This window comes from Podarcis liolepis (genome assembly GCF_965112155.1).
Source record: "Podarcis liolepis genome assembly, chromosome: 16".
In the NCBI taxonomy this organism is placed as follows: Eukaryota; Metazoa; Chordata; class Lepidosauria; order Squamata; family Lacertidae; genus Podarcis; species Podarcis liolepis.
This window is the reverse complement of record NC_139567.1, coordinates 13,525,078-13,540,103: the sequence shown is the minus strand read 5'-3', so window position 1 is coordinate 13,540,103 and position 15,026 is coordinate 13,525,078. Positions and strand designations below refer to the sequence as shown.

At 44.0% G+C, this 15,026-nt stretch overlaps 1 protein-coding gene across 4 annotated transcripts in view; it reads left to right on the top strand.

The window, feature by feature from the left end:
- The first annotated feature begins 1,918 nt into the window (after window positions 1–1,918).
- LOC310695794 (kunitz-type serine protease inhibitor A-like) overlaps window positions 1,919–15,026 on the top strand; it is a 40,077-nt gene continuing 26,969 nt past the window's right edge. For 3 of the 4 annotated variants that reach the window (XM_083480760.1, XM_083480761.1, XM_083480759.1), the window contains exons 1-6: window positions 1,919–2,010; window positions 5,730–5,909; window positions 8,672–8,713; window positions 11,539–11,715; window positions 13,212–13,241; window positions 14,525–14,706. In XM_083480760.1, the coding sequence (XP_083336886.1) occupies window positions 1,944–2,010; window positions 5,730–5,909; window positions 8,672–8,713; window positions 11,539–11,715; window positions 13,212–13,241; window positions 14,525–14,700 (672 nt within the window). In that variant the 5' untranslated portion in view covers window positions 1,919–1,943 and the 3' untranslated portion in view covers window positions 14,701–14,706. Of the gene's footprint in view, window positions 2,011–5,729; window positions 5,910–8,671; window positions 8,714–11,538; window positions 11,716–13,211; window positions 13,252–14,524; window positions 14,707–15,026 lie in introns of all 4 variants that reach the window. The other variant, XM_083480762.1, reaches the window with a different exon arrangement.

Here is a 15,026-nt window from a genome sequence, read left to right as displayed (position 1 = left end):
AAACTAATTATTTCCATTGAAATTATTACTATGGTGTTAAGAGCAAGATGTGCAGGATCTTCATTTACAGTGGCTGCGAAGGCAATGGGAAACAACTTTAATTTTCTCACCCAGTGCCTTGAAGAGTGTAAAAGGTTTGGTGAGGACTAATGAACCTTTAAAATTATCCAATGTTTGAAGTGAAAATCCATTTAGAAGCCCTTCTTGTTTTGCTAGGGTGTTCAATTGAATTCATCTTCTGCTGTTGCAGTATTTATGTTGCACTTTTTTAAAAAAACTCACATTAGTAAAACAATTAGAAATGAAAGCAGCACACATTCAACTAGGGGTGACGAAGCTGTACTCAACCCCTCCCCCACAGCCTTCCTGGCTGTGCTATCAGAGGTTGATGGGAACTGAGACTCAATGGTCTCCTCGGGGCCAAAGGTCCCCCAACTCTCTTTTAAATAGTTGATGGGGTGGAATGTAATAATAATAATAATAATAATAATAATAATAATAATAATAATAATTGTTTATACCCCACCCATTTGGCTGAGTTTCCCCAGCCACTCTGGGCAGCTTCCAGCAAAATATTAAAATACAATAATTCGTCAAATATTAACAGCTTCCCTAAGCAGGACTGCCTTCAGATGTCTTCTAAAAGTCAGATAGCTGTTTATTTCTTTGTCATCTGATGGGAGAGTGTTCCATAGGGCGGGCACCACTACCGAGAAGGCCCTCTGCCTGGTGACTAGTGGGTGGGCATGACCTTTCCAGACCTGGTCAAAGGCCAAGGCCCCTCCCTCACTCTTTTCCATCTTCCTTTCGCCCTGCAAACTTCTTGGAATGAACTGCTGGCTGCCAGCCAGGCAGTCCCTCAGGTCATCTCCCTTATGGCGTAAACCTGTTTTTATACATTTGTAACTTTAAGCCTAAAGCCTGCCTTCAGGGATCACACTGTGCTCTGTCTGATCGTGAGAAGTAAACTTTCTTTTTGTTGCTTGTGAATAATACTGTGGTGTCTTTATTCTTTTAGGAGGGATTCAATGGGTCTCACCAGGAAAATATTTGAACACATTTCAACCTGGACAAGCCAGATTGAATTGCGTATTGTCTTAAGAAACTCACACACGTTTGCAACTAGTTTTCTGCTGGGTAAAGGGGAATGCACTCTGCTAAGGAAAGGAACTTGCCAGTGCAAGTTAGGAAGGGTATTAATAAACAATGTGTCCTCTCCTGCTACCCTGAACATTCCCACAATATTCATGCCCACAGTTGTTGGTGGGAGGAAAAGGTAGGTTGTGAGGAGAATTTTTGGGTAGTTAATGGATGGCTCCCTCCCTCAGACAAACTTAGGTGCTACCCTGGGAATGAAAGCAAGGCTGGTTCCAGGGGAGCATGGTCTCTCTCTCTTTTTAACCAAGGAAAGCCCGCTTTTTAATGCTAAATCAAAACCAAAGGCAACTTGGCTTTTCTGCGGTTTGCTCGGATTCAGCGACAAACAGCAAACTTTCAAGGGGAAAGTGCTGGGGGCGGAGTGGGGAGGAGAACTTGAACACTGGGAATGCAGTACAAAAGATAGTCAGAATGAACTCTGAGTTGGTGGCCAACTATGTTCTGCAAGAAGTATTGTATCCGTTCTGAATCTTCCATGTCACACGTGTGGTTTGTATCACCATCTTATGGGAACAGATCTCTTTCTGGCTATGCCAAGATTTTGCTGAAGAACCTGATGGCTCCTCTATGGCCCTAGTTTGCAGCAGTCCTCATTCAAGGACAGGAGGTTATCTTGCTCTAAGCAGAGGTGCTTCAGAGTGTTCCTGCCTATTAAAAACTTGTGCTTGATGTCCAGATGACTATCTTGCTCTACATCATTATATAAAGTTGTTTCTCTCAGCACTGAGGATTTGCATCAATCAGCCACCATGCAGTGCAATATCATTGTATTCCTGGCCTTCATCATGGGATTATTGGCACCTTGGTCTAAGGTGCACGGGTTGTTTCCCTCTCTGGATGCCATTTGGGAAGGTAAGACTTCCATTTTTCTGGCCCTCATATGCCTCAAATCTGCTGGGCCCTTCTGCAAGTTAGGCATCCAATGCAGAATGGAATGGGATTTGGAGGCACAGGCTTTGCGCTAATATCATGAGAACAGTTCTGTGGCGGGTGCCACTCACCTCCAACCGTGGGCGACAAATGCTCTGCCTCTTCGCATTCTGTTCACCCTGCCTGTGTACTTGCCTCTTAGCTTGGGACTTTCGTCCTAATGGATACATAAGGTCCCATCTGCACTATACCTTTAAAGCAGTGTTATACCACTTTAAACAGCCATAGCTTTTACCAACGTATCCTGGGAAATGTGAATTGTTAAGGGTGCTGAGAGTTGTTAGAAAATGCCCATTCCCCTCTATTTCCAGAGCAGTCTAACAGTGAATCCCAATTGTAGTTCTAATACCCTCCAACATTTCTCTGCTGAAGTGCTATTTTTCTAGAAAAAGAGGTGCCAGAACTCACCATGAATGCCTCCCTTGTTCTCTTAAAATGGCAATGGTGGCCACCTGAGAGTTTCGGTGTGTTCTGGCTGAAAAAAACCACCACGGGAATGTCCTATTCTGTACGCTCCAAGAGTGCCAGCTTGGCACCGCAAATGTGGGTGCCCAGGCCCATGGTGCCATGTAGTGTGCATGGCCCTGGCATCAAAATTTGTGGGCGCTCTTGCGCCCTGGGCCCCAGGAAGTTGGCACCTATGATACCCTCCAACATTTCTCTGATGAAAATAGGGGCATCCTAAGGAAAAGCAGGATCAAATCAGAAACCAGGAATACTTCTGTAAATTCAGGACTGTCCCTGGAAAATAGGGACACTTGGAGGGTCTGAGCTCTGGGGGCGGGGGAAATAGAGGCTTCCTAAAAATGGACATTGCAGAATGTACTACACACACACACACACACACACACACATTTCCTACAAAAGAGATGGAAAATGTTTGATTCTTGAGTATGCCGAACTATCTAATATTAGAAGCACTGGGGAAGGTGGCAGTTTTTCTTATCACAGGTTTTTAAGCACCCTTAAAATATTTTGAAAAGCAAGTTTCAGCTTTTAAAATAGTTTGGGAGAAGCCACGACAGTTTAAAGTGGTATAATATTGCTTTCAAAGTTTAGTGTGGATGTTTCCATACAGAGTTCAGTCACTCCACCCTGTAACTAGTGACTGGCAGTCCAACCCTATCAAAATTCACAATCTGTCTTCTCAATTACCCTTTTTAAAAATATAAATACATGTTTTGAAGTATTTTGATATTTGAGGTGTTCAGAGGGATTTTAAACCATTTCTTCTTCATTCTCTTTAACTTTCTAAAAAGAAATCCAACATCTTGAAGAGGCTAGTGTTGTAAACAAAATCTGCCCTTACAGAGTCTTTTGTAGGTTCTCCATAGGTAGGAGAAAATAACAGGCCAACCAGAGAATATTGAGAAGCAAAGCAGCTAGTAAGCTTGATTGTTATTAAAGCTGTTGCAACAGGGTGCTCCCCTCACACACAGGAGAGCAGAGGAGGACCCAGAACAAAGGTGTGCTCACCCTTATATATACATTTTGAAATTCCCTGCCCTGCAGCTCAAGACCATTCCTCCATACATCATACATACACCATAGAAGGAGTGTAGCCCCAGACCACCCCCCACAAACATCTTACCTACATCACAGAAAAGGCGGTCTACAACAGAAATTTGAATGTTGTTGTTTTTCCTGGCTGCCAGGTTATCTGATAATGCCTTATCTGATTACCTTTTCTGGTAGTCTGGCCATTCCTTTGAGATGGTAATTACTTAATTCCTGAGACAATGGGAAAGTTCCCTCCCTCCTTGCAGAGAAACATTTGATGAGTTTGGGAGTCAAAATGGTTTCAGGACTATCTTCCTGTGCTGCTTCAGATATGTGGTTTATATATTTATGTACGTGTTTGCTTGGTACATTTATGAACATTTATTATATATACAAGACCTTAATTTTTTTTATTACACTAGGATGTGCAATATATTTAGTGCATTTTCAAAACACAGCCAGAATTATCTCTTGAACGAGGGCCTTGTGAACACATGAAGCTATTTCCAGGAACAACATGCAATTAAAAAAAAAAAGTTTCCTCAGATCACAACACGGGAGCTCCCATACTTTCCCCCATACAGCCCTTGGAAACAATTGCTGACCACACACCAGATGTTTAACGCACAATGCTTCCCCCCAAAGAATCCTGAGAACTGTACTGTAGGCCACAGAGCTACAGCACCCAGCAGCTTTAACAAAGTACAGTTCCCAGGATTCTTTGGGGGAAGTCATGATCTTTAAATGTGTGGTGTGTATCCAGGGACAGTCCCGGATTTACAGAAGCCGGCCCAGTTTCTGATTTGGCCCTGAAATGTCCCTCTTAGGGGATGGAGTTATGCAATCCCTGAGCAAGGAGATACAACCTTTAGAAGACACCTGGAAGCAGTCCTGTAAAGAGAAGTTTTTTTAAAAAACATATATTTAATGGTTAATTATTGTTATTTTACATGTTGGAAGCTGTCCGGAGTGGCTGAGGCAACCCAGTCAGAAGGGTGGGTCTTTATAAGTATTAATTATTAATTATTAATTATTAATTATTAATTATTAATTATTAATTATTAATTATTAATTATTAATTATTAATTATTAATTATTAATTATTAATTATTAATTATTAATTATTAATTATTAATTATTAATTATTAATTATTAATTATTAATTATTAATTATTAATGGGCTGTCATCATCATCATCATCTCTATTTTCATTGGAGAAATATTGGCAGGTATGGTGTACGCAGCCCAAAATTATGTGATCTCATTTCCAGTGACTTTTTTAAAAGTATGTAGCAGGAGTCACACTTACTAACCTCTAGGAGAGATGTTTATCTTCAAGAATGTTAAAGAAAATAAAAGTGAATATGGCCAAAAAGCCCTTGGACTGCCCACCGCACCGGGTGGAAAATGTATATTATTTCACACACTCCATTTGGATTACAGCAGCAAAGATCAAAGTCCAGGCAAGTTGTACATAGATTTGATTTGCAGATTAGGGACAGACTATATTCAACAGCGGATAACACATTTGAAATCAGGGTCTGCTGCATCTGTTGCCTCCTTCCTCCATTCACACCTTTGCTCACCTTCTAGCTCTCCTGATGATATAGTATGTGGAATGGTTTTCTTAAACTAGAGCACTTGGGAATGAAACACCTTTGAAAGGACCAGCGGAGGGAGAGGGAAGGAGGTGCAGCAGCCTCATTGTCAGGGTGATCCCACAGATCTTTACTCAGGCAAGATCGACACAGATACTGTATATTTTTAAAAAAACACGCTCTGAAAACGCTCTGCAAAAAACAGCTCTATAGCACCATTTGGTGTCACAGTGTTGTAAATGCATTTATTGACTAATGTAGCTGAGTCCTCTGTTTATTATGGTGGTGTGCTATATTCTTCTTAAGGGCTGTGGGAGAAACCACAACCGGACTCTTTGCAACTAGGCTCCCAGTTGGGTTCTTTGGTCTATGTGACTCTTGGATCCCATTTGGGAAGGTCCAACTTTGGCTGCTTGGCAGAGATGACATCAGGTGTTGGATTCACAAATGTCACATCTTCAAACGGCATCATCTTCTGAGTTTCGAAAGATGAGATGGCATAGAAGGAACTTGTCATTGCTCTTCTTCTCACCTTTCCTCAAGAGGAACGGCCTGCCAAGTGCAAATTACGTCCAAGATATGGAAGGTGCCATTCAGCTTACCGGAATTTTTACTTCGATACTGTGAGCGGCAGGTGCAAGACCTTCACTTACAGTGGCTGTGGAGGCAATGCAAACAACTTTCTACATCTCCTTGATTGCGAAGCCGAGTGTATAAGGTTTGGTAAGGACAATTCTTTTTTTTCTTTCTGTCCCTGATCTTTAAAAATTAGCAAATATTTAAAGTGAAAGCCTGTTCAAATTTTCTCTTTTTGCTGCTAGTGAGTCATTCTCTTGCTGATTTGATTCTCTGCTGCTGGAGGTTTCATGCTGTAAGGTTCTTTTTAAAATTGTTAATAGAAATCATAGTCCAGCAAAATTTGGAGGGTCACTGGTTCCCCACTGCTGCCCCACAGCTCCCTATGCCCCATTGAAGGAACTTTGGAGGGGTCTCCAACCTACTGAAGCAAATCTGGGGAGGCCCTGAGTTGAGGGGGAATCTGTTCTGCCAATAGTGTCTGTACTATTGGATTTCTCATACAGTTATTTTTTTTCTTTTTCTTTTTTTTAAAAAAAATACTTTTAAACTCATTTGGGAGAGTAGGGAGCACTGAAAGGGAGGTTAACAAACAAACAAACAAACAAACAAACAAACAAACAGTTGACTGAGCTGAGTTCATGTTCAGGCTCAAAACAGGACATACTGCATGGGTTTGAGGTCAGCGAAGACATCCTACTTTGCTGCCTCCACTACATCCTGAGACCCTCCAAGTGTCCCTATTTTCTAGGGTCAGTCCTGGATTTACAGAAGCTGTCCCAGTTTCTGATTTGATCCTGGAATGTCCCACTTTTCCTTAGGAAAACCCTGTTTTTATAGTAGAAACGTTGGAGGGTATGGAATAGGATGCCCCTATTTTCATCGTAGAAATGTTGGAGGGTATGCATCCTTGAGGAGCCAACTAGCAGAGGTAGAGCTTATCCTTTTGTCCAGCTCCTCTCCCCTGGAGAAAACCGCTCTTTAGTGCTCAATTGGAGCAAATGACAGTTCCGGTTTTCCATGGATTGCCATTTGTTCTGATCTACTGCTAAAGAGTTGGTATTTCCTTGGAATGGAGTGGGGCAAAGGGGAAACCACCAGGACCAGTGTTTTCTAGGCACGGCACAAGTGGACGTGGGGATGAGCCCATATTCCAGAGGTTTGTTATTCCTGACCAGGGGGCTGGACCTCTGGAGCACATGGTGCCCAACTGTAATCAGATAGCCAAACCCTTCAAGGCTGAGGTCGCTTTGCTCTGCTGTGGTTTAGACGCTGCTGTTGTGGCAGTGCCAGCTGAGGTGTCCATTAGTTCCTTTAATATCCTGGCGTATTAAAGGTAGCTGGAGTGGAGTGGCTGAATGGTCAGAGGTATGGTAAACCTATATTTGCATGACTGAGTGCAATCAGGCAGTGGAGCGTGCTTTTCTTTAAAAGCCCACTCTAGACCTGTTGTTGTTGTTGTTTAGTCGTGTCCGACTCTTCGTGACCCCCTGGACCAGAGCACGTCAGGCACTCCTGTCTTCTACTGCCTCCCGCAGTTTGGTCAAACTCGTGCTGGTAGCTTCGAGAACACTATCCAACCATCTTGTCCTCTGTCGTCCCCTTCTCCTTGTGCCCTCCATCTTTCCCAACATCAGGGTCTTTTCCAGGGAGTCTTCTCTTCTCATGAGGTGGCCAAAGTACTGAAGCCTCAGCTTCACAATCTGTCCTTCCAGTGAGCACTCAGGGCTGATTTCCTTCAGAATGGATAGGTTTGATCTTCTTGCAGTCCATGGGACTCTCAAGAGCCTCCTCCAGAACCATAATTCAAAAGCAGCAATTCTTCGGCGATCAGCCTTCTTTATGGTCCAGCTCTCACTTCCATACATCACTACTGGGAAAACCATAGCTTTAACTATACGGACCTTTGTTGGCAAGGTGATGTATCTGCTTTTTAGGATGCTGTCTAGGTTTGTCATTGCTTTTCTCCCAAGAAGCAGGCGTCTTTTAATTTCGTGGCTGCTGTCACCATCTGCAGTGATCATGGAGTCCAAGAAAGTAAAATCTCTGACTGCCTCCATTTCTTCCCCTTCTATTTGCCAGGAGGTGATGGGACCAGTGGCTCTAGACCTAGTGAAGTGCAATAAATATAGACTGGTCACCAACACCCCTTGCTTGACAAAACTAGTGGACAGGCCGCTTGTGGAACCATTGCAAGTTTCCCTGGGTGAGACTGATTATCTATATTTCATGCGCTTTGGCACTCGTCACGGTGTCCCGTTGTGCCAGAAGCAGTTTAGTCATGCTGGCCACATGACCTGGAAAGCTGTCTGTGGACAAACACCGGCTCCCTGAGCCTGAAGCAAGATGAGCGCCGCAACCTCATAGTCTCCTTTGACTGAACTTAACCATCCAGGGGTCTTTTACCTTTACTTTTTTATAGGGTGGTTCCATTAGTATCTTCCAGGCTGTGCTCTATATAAAACTATTGGGAACAGTCAGTAGGAGATTTGGAGCACCAGTATCTTGATGACACACAGCTGCATTGCTCCATAACACCTTTTTAAAGCCTGCTGAAAACTTTTATTATGCAGGCAATTACGAATATATATTTCCACAAAGTTCATCTGCTTTCTGATTTATATAGCTTTTATTGACTGGTTTGATGTATAACTGTTGTGAACCACTTTGATTAAAAAAAAATGAATTAGTGTTATATCCATATTTTAATTAATGAATAAATTCAGTAAAAATAACAGAATGGTAACTTGGGATAAGAGCAATTCCTGAGTGAGTGCCTAACTTATTGTTTCAGCTGCCCACATACCCCTGTTTTCTCTTCCTATAGAACCCTGTATTAAAGTGGTTTAACTCAGCACCCACATCAACCATGTCATGCCATAACATAGCTATCGTTTTACTTTTCATAGGCAAGCCGGGCGGTTGGTCAGCTCACACTACCCACAGTAAAGGTGAGATGTCCTGTTCTTTTCTTCATTGCATATCTCAGTGGGATTCACGATTAGTGCAGTGAGAATGCCTGCATACATGGGAGATAAGCCGGCTACAATGGGCAGGTGTGTGCTGAGCGCTGAAGCACCAAGATGTTGAGAAGGGACCCCTTCAGTTTGCCACTCAGTTCTTTGGGACTTGTGGGCAAGGAAGAGACGTCTGTTGGGGTCTTTCATGGCTCACACATCCAGAATTTTGGGGTCTAAGGGGTTGCGAGCTGCAAGTTGGGCTCCTTCAACAATTAAAGTTCTGTGGCTCAATAGTATGGAACCAGGCAGTATACTGTTTCCAATTTATGGTCACGTCAGCTCCTCAACCACTTCAGCAGGGAGGTCACGTGGTGGCTCCCACTTTAGAAAGTGCCCCAAACCACTCAAATAATACTTGCAGATTCTCTAGTTTTTATTGAGTTTAATAAAGTTGCGTGGTGAGTTTCCTCCTCCCCCTCAGAAATAAAGACACGAGACACAAGAATTTGAGTTAATGGGTCAAATTAGGCCACAACTTTATTGATTACAGGAATTGAGCAGTATTGACTTAGGCATTGGTCCTATCAACTAACTGGCTTCAGCCCGCTTGCTTGAAGACCGGTAAGGGTTAACCACCAGTAGTGGGAGTCCTGCTGAGGCACGTCAACTAGGAGCTCCCCCCGGAGTTACCGCTTGGGGGTGTGCCGTGGGCCCACACCTCCATAGGCTTAGGACAAGACCACGCCCCCCGGAATCCTTTACCGGACTACCCTTTGTTTTGGGGGAAGGTGATGGCGCTTCCTTCCCCCTTCATCTGCATAATAATACCTCTACCAATGCCTAACCACCCATACCAGGAGTTGTGACGATTTGCTATGAGGTAGGCAAAAACCAAGTGGCTGGTGCCAATCTGCCAGTTGGAAAAATTCCTACCAGGCCCCTTGACAACGATCAACTAAAGTCCATAGCAACGTCAGAGAGCCTAGCCTAACGGGTGGGAGGGGAGGGAAAACCTGATCAGCTGAGGCGTGGGAAAGAGGGAGATCCTTGGCCATGCCAGCCGTAAATATAGCAGGCCACGCCTCCTGGGCCAGCCAATTGGCTGGCCGGGGGGGGGGTGACACGTCCGAGGATTCCCCTGGTATCGTGGGGGCTGAAAGCCAGCCCCTGCATGTGTGGGGAGGGGCGTGAAGCCCGCAAACCCTCCCTAGCTCAGAAGTGGCTTTGTGGACATAGATAAGCCAATCATGAACATCTCGTTTCTTTACATTCCTTCTCATTTACTTGTTTCTCAGCTTCGTGCTTTGCCCATACCTCACTGAGAGGCATTAGTTTAGTTTTACACGACGGAAGGCGAGCAAGAAAGATGGCTGACAGAACACGTAGAACAGGGTGGATGAGCTATGTCTCTCCAGATATTGCTGGACTACAATTCCCATCATCCCCGACCATTGGCCATGGTGGTGGTGGCTGATGGGAGCTGTGATCCATCTTCTTCAGGAGGGCCACAGTCTAGCCACCACTGGTGCAGACAAATGAGGCAGAAGTTGCGATAGCTTCCTACTCTCTGGCTGCCACAGAAAATTTCAAAGGCCAAGCACAGCTTCAGGGCTATTACCTCATGATCCTACACTGCTCCATGTACCTCATTATGCCTAGTGAGCTCTGCTCCATGAAACTCTAACAGGTGTTCATGAAAACTGCTGTGGTGATGTGCCAGATTCTTCTAAATGGCAATAGCAGCCTAGTCCCTCCTGGACTCTGTTCTGTGATTTGGTAACTGGGTGCAACTCTAGAGTTTCTCTGCCTCCTTGCCTGGAAGAGATAATCTTGGGATTTTGAATAACAGAACAGCACTTTCAAATGCCATCTATATCTATTAAAGAATATCAGCTTTCTCTCTCTCACACACAATATGCATATATATGTATATATGCATATAAATTAAGTCACTGGTGATGTAGAATGAGGCAAAAGATGTGGCAGCTGCCACATAATATTTCAAGGGGCAACCACAATTTCAGGGTTGTTGTTATCTCATGACCCCACATTTCCCCATGAATCTCGTCATCCTCAGTCAGCCCTGGTCAGTCATTGCTGTTGTGGTGAAATGCTAACTGCTTCTGAACTGCAGTGGCAGTTTATTTTTATTTTTTTAATAATGATTTTTATTGGTTTGCAATTACAGTCCAATAATAGCCTCATTATAACAATACCAGTTTATAATACAATCATTAATACCAATTGTTCAAATACCAAATTATATGATTTAGATAAAGTGGCCCCCTGCGTGCTGGATTTGATGATTTTCTTTATTTCTGCATTCCAAAATCTTATTAATTTTCATTACATTCCAGTCATACTAATAATCCCTTATACAACAACTGATTAATAACTTCTGCTTGTGTTGACACATTAAATGATTTATAAAACTACAAGTGAGGAACTCAAACTATATCCTTGTTCTTCCTGTGTGTGGCAACTACTCTCTCCATGGCTTTTCTCCATCCTTGTAAGATGTTCTTTCTTTCCCCTGCTTGTTGCTGTTATTCGTCATGCCTTGGGTGGAGCTGATATCCCATTATTGTTCCACAAATTTTTCCTGCAGTAGCAGTTTAACCCCATCTGGGCTCTCTGTTTCATCATTTTAACCTCCTGACTACTGCAGAGCTCCTGTCACAGCCCACTTGGAAGAGATAATCTCAGCAGTTTGAATAATAGATGCAGGACTTTGAAATAGGATTTACATTAGCTGTGGAAGTGTGAGTGTGTGAGTGAGTGTGTGTAAGATTTCTATGCACCCCTCTCTCCCCCAGGCCTCCCTCTGAAATGCGAACAGCCGAAAGAAACAGGACCATGCAAGGCTATGATCCCACGATATTATTATGATGTTTGGGACAAGAAATGTACGAACTTCATATATGGCGGCTGCGGTGGCAATGAGAACAATTTCAAAGTTTACTTGGAATGCTATGTGGCGTGTGAAAACCCTGGTAAGAATGAGCCACTTTTAATGGTTTTAATAGACAACAAAAAGAACCTGCAGTTTTTGCTAAGCATTACGCATGCATTATAACTCCCAAACTGGGCAATCTTATCTTTAATCAAGGGAGTGGGGGTGGTGGGACTGGAGCTGTCGGCATCCTGAGGAATGGGTCCTCCCATTCTTGATTTCTAAAATGTCAGTAGCAAAGCAGCTTTTGATGCTAGAATAGGGAAAGTACATAGTTTTCAAAGGGGGGGGGGAGTCTGCAAGTGGTAAAGTACAGTTCCTAGGGCACTTGGGGCAAATGGTGTGTTTTTAAACGTATTGTAAATGTACAGTGTATATGCAGTGTAAGGAAAGGGGGGAGGTTGTAAGTTATAATTTGAAAACAGAAGCAAAAAAATCAAGTGAATGCCTGGGTGAATAATGTATCAGACAGATGGCACATGGAAAAGGGAAGGTGTGCATGTCTGGGTAGAAACATGTGAAAAGTAAAGCAGTACTTTTTACTGGGGAGCTTTAAGTTGAGCTCCAATAAGCCCTTAGCTGAAATATATAACCTCCAACATTTATCTGATGAAAATAGGGATGTCCCATTGCTGCTGCTGCTGCTGCCGCTGCCGCCCCGTCCATCTGGCTGCCCCAGCTATTCTGGGTGGCTTCCAACATATATAAACATATAATAAAAGATTTAACATTTAAAAACTTCCCTATACTGGGCTGCCTTTAGACTTTTTCTAAAGGTTGTATTGTTACTTATCTCCTTGGCTTGGGGCTCGCATAAGTCCACATCCTCTAACATTTCTCCAATGATAAGAGGAACATCCTACCATAGCCTCCAACATTTCTCTGAAAATAGAGATGTATTAAGGAAAAGCAGGACATTCCATGATCAAATCAGAAACTTCTGTAAATCTGGGACTGTCCTTGAAAAATAGGGACACTTGGAGGGTCTGGAAATGGCATAATGCTTATTCAAGAACAGCAGTCCAGGGGTCAGGAAGCCAAGGGTCCAAGAGTCAGGAAACCAAGAGTCAGGAAGCCAAGAGTCCAAATGTCAGGGAACCAGGAGTCAGGAAGCCAAGGGTCCAAGAGTCAGAAAAGCAGGAGTCAAGAAGCCAAGGGTCCAAGAGTCAGGATACCAGGAGTCAGGAAGCCAAAGCACAGCTAGATGGGTAACATGTTGCTGTGGCAAAGAGCCAGGGGGAAATGCTGGTCTTATATAACCCTACCAGCCCTTGCCACCAGGTGCTATGAGTCTTCTGTCAAGCTTCACTGTGCGGCCATGCCTTGCTCTTCCAGGCCAAACTCAGGAAGGCCCCAGTCCTGCGAGGCCCTACCAGTCACAGGGCCTGGATCCTGCACACACTCCTGACACTCACTTTTGCTTCTGGCCATGCTCACTCCCACTAATGATGTCACCTTAAGACTTGCAAGCTTCAGGAAGAAAAGGTCCCTCACACCTGCTATACAGTAACATTGTTCTCCTTATCCATTTAATAGGACACGAGTTTAATCCTGCGCTGACTAAAGGTGAGCAAAGGTAACAGCCCCGTGGCATTTCCCTTCTGACCCTCGTATGCATTCTGCCTTCCACTCCTGCTGGCTTTCTTCAGTTTGGCAGCTCACTTCTTAAGGTCTTTCCCCACTCCTTCTGTACTACTTTGTCATTTCTACCCGGGTCCCAGGGCTTGCTTCCTCCCAAGACACATTGGGATCTGGCCATAAACACACAGCCTTAACCCCCAGCCCCTGGACTGATCTACACTGAACAGGGGCTACAGCAGAGATCTAGCTGAGATCGTGAAGCTTCATGGAATTCAAGTGATGCTCAGGTGGATGAGTGAGGGAGACAGTGGTATTTCAGACCAAGCTGTGCTCCTCTACTCAGCCATCCAGCCATCCCAACTGACTTGGAGCCCTGGAGCAGGGCTCTCCCGGGAAGTCACATTCTGGTTAATTGGTCTTCTGTACTCAACCACTGGGTCATCATCATTTAGAAGAGTCTACTGCCATCAGTACTTATAGAATGGATCATGCCCCAGGAGGACAGCCATCCTCTGCATGGGTCATTCACTTTTGAACCCAAGACTCTCAGCCAAGGTCTTCCCTACTTATGTTTTTCTCCCACATCCTGCGTATTGGCCTCTCTGTCCACGAATCTCGGAACGCTTCCCCTACTTCCTTCCTTTCTCTCGGGTTCAAGGGCCTACCTACTGAAACATTCTGAAGTGGAAGCATATGCAGCCCTCTGCACCTATGGCCATGTTCTTCTGCTGATCTCCATGCCCATCTCTTTAAACCTCTCTCTCTCTGCTCATGCAACCTTCTGTTTGTTTTAGGGCCATAGCTCAGTGGCAGAGCATGTGCTCTGAATGCAGAAGGCCCCAGATTCAATCCCAGGCATCTCCAGGTGAAGCTGGGAAAAAGTGTCCCTGCCTGAAACCCTGAAGAGCTGCTGCCAGTCAGTGTAGACAAATGTGTCCTCTTCTTTGCTCTTCAAACTATGACAATACACATACACATATACAGTGGTACCTCAGGTTAAGTACTTAATTCGTTCTGGAGGTCCGTACTTAACCTGAAACTGTTCTTAATCCAAAGCACCACTTTAGCTAATGGGGCCTCTTGCTGCTGCCACGCCACCGGAGCCCAATTTCTGTTCTCATCCTGAAGCAAAGTTCTTAACCTGAAGCACTATTTCTGGGTTAGCGGAGTCTGTAACCTGAAGCGTATGTAACCTGAGGTACCAGTGTATACCTATATATCTATGAATGAAACTTGTCTTTGTGCTTCTTTTTCTCCTCTAATGCCAGAATCTCTGCTTGAGACATGCAAACAACCAAAAAACCCGGGACCTTGCAAAGCAGCCTATCCTCATTTTTACTATGATTCCCAAAGCAAGACGTGTAAGCCTTTCATATACGGTGGCTGTCAAGGCAACCAAAATAAGTTTGAAACTGAAGAGGAATGCATGCAGGAGTGCATGTAGGCGCTGGTAAGATCACAGATTTCTTTAGAACTTTTCCAGGGAACCCAGAGAACCTTCCTTTTCCTTTTAATGCTATTTATACAACGGTTCTGTTCCAAACGCATGAATGCGATATCCTGACTTCACAGGAGAAGGATACGTTTTGTTCCAGGGGATAGCCTCTGAGTTCAGGAGGGAGGTAATGAGATGCACTCTGTTCGATGGTATGTTTTTTCGTGCAAACTACCTTCTCTGCCAACAGATTGGATTATCATGGTTCCTCTTGGTTGGTATGAAAGAAACCCTCAGCCCATGATAATGATCATGAATTAGAACAAATTAGAACA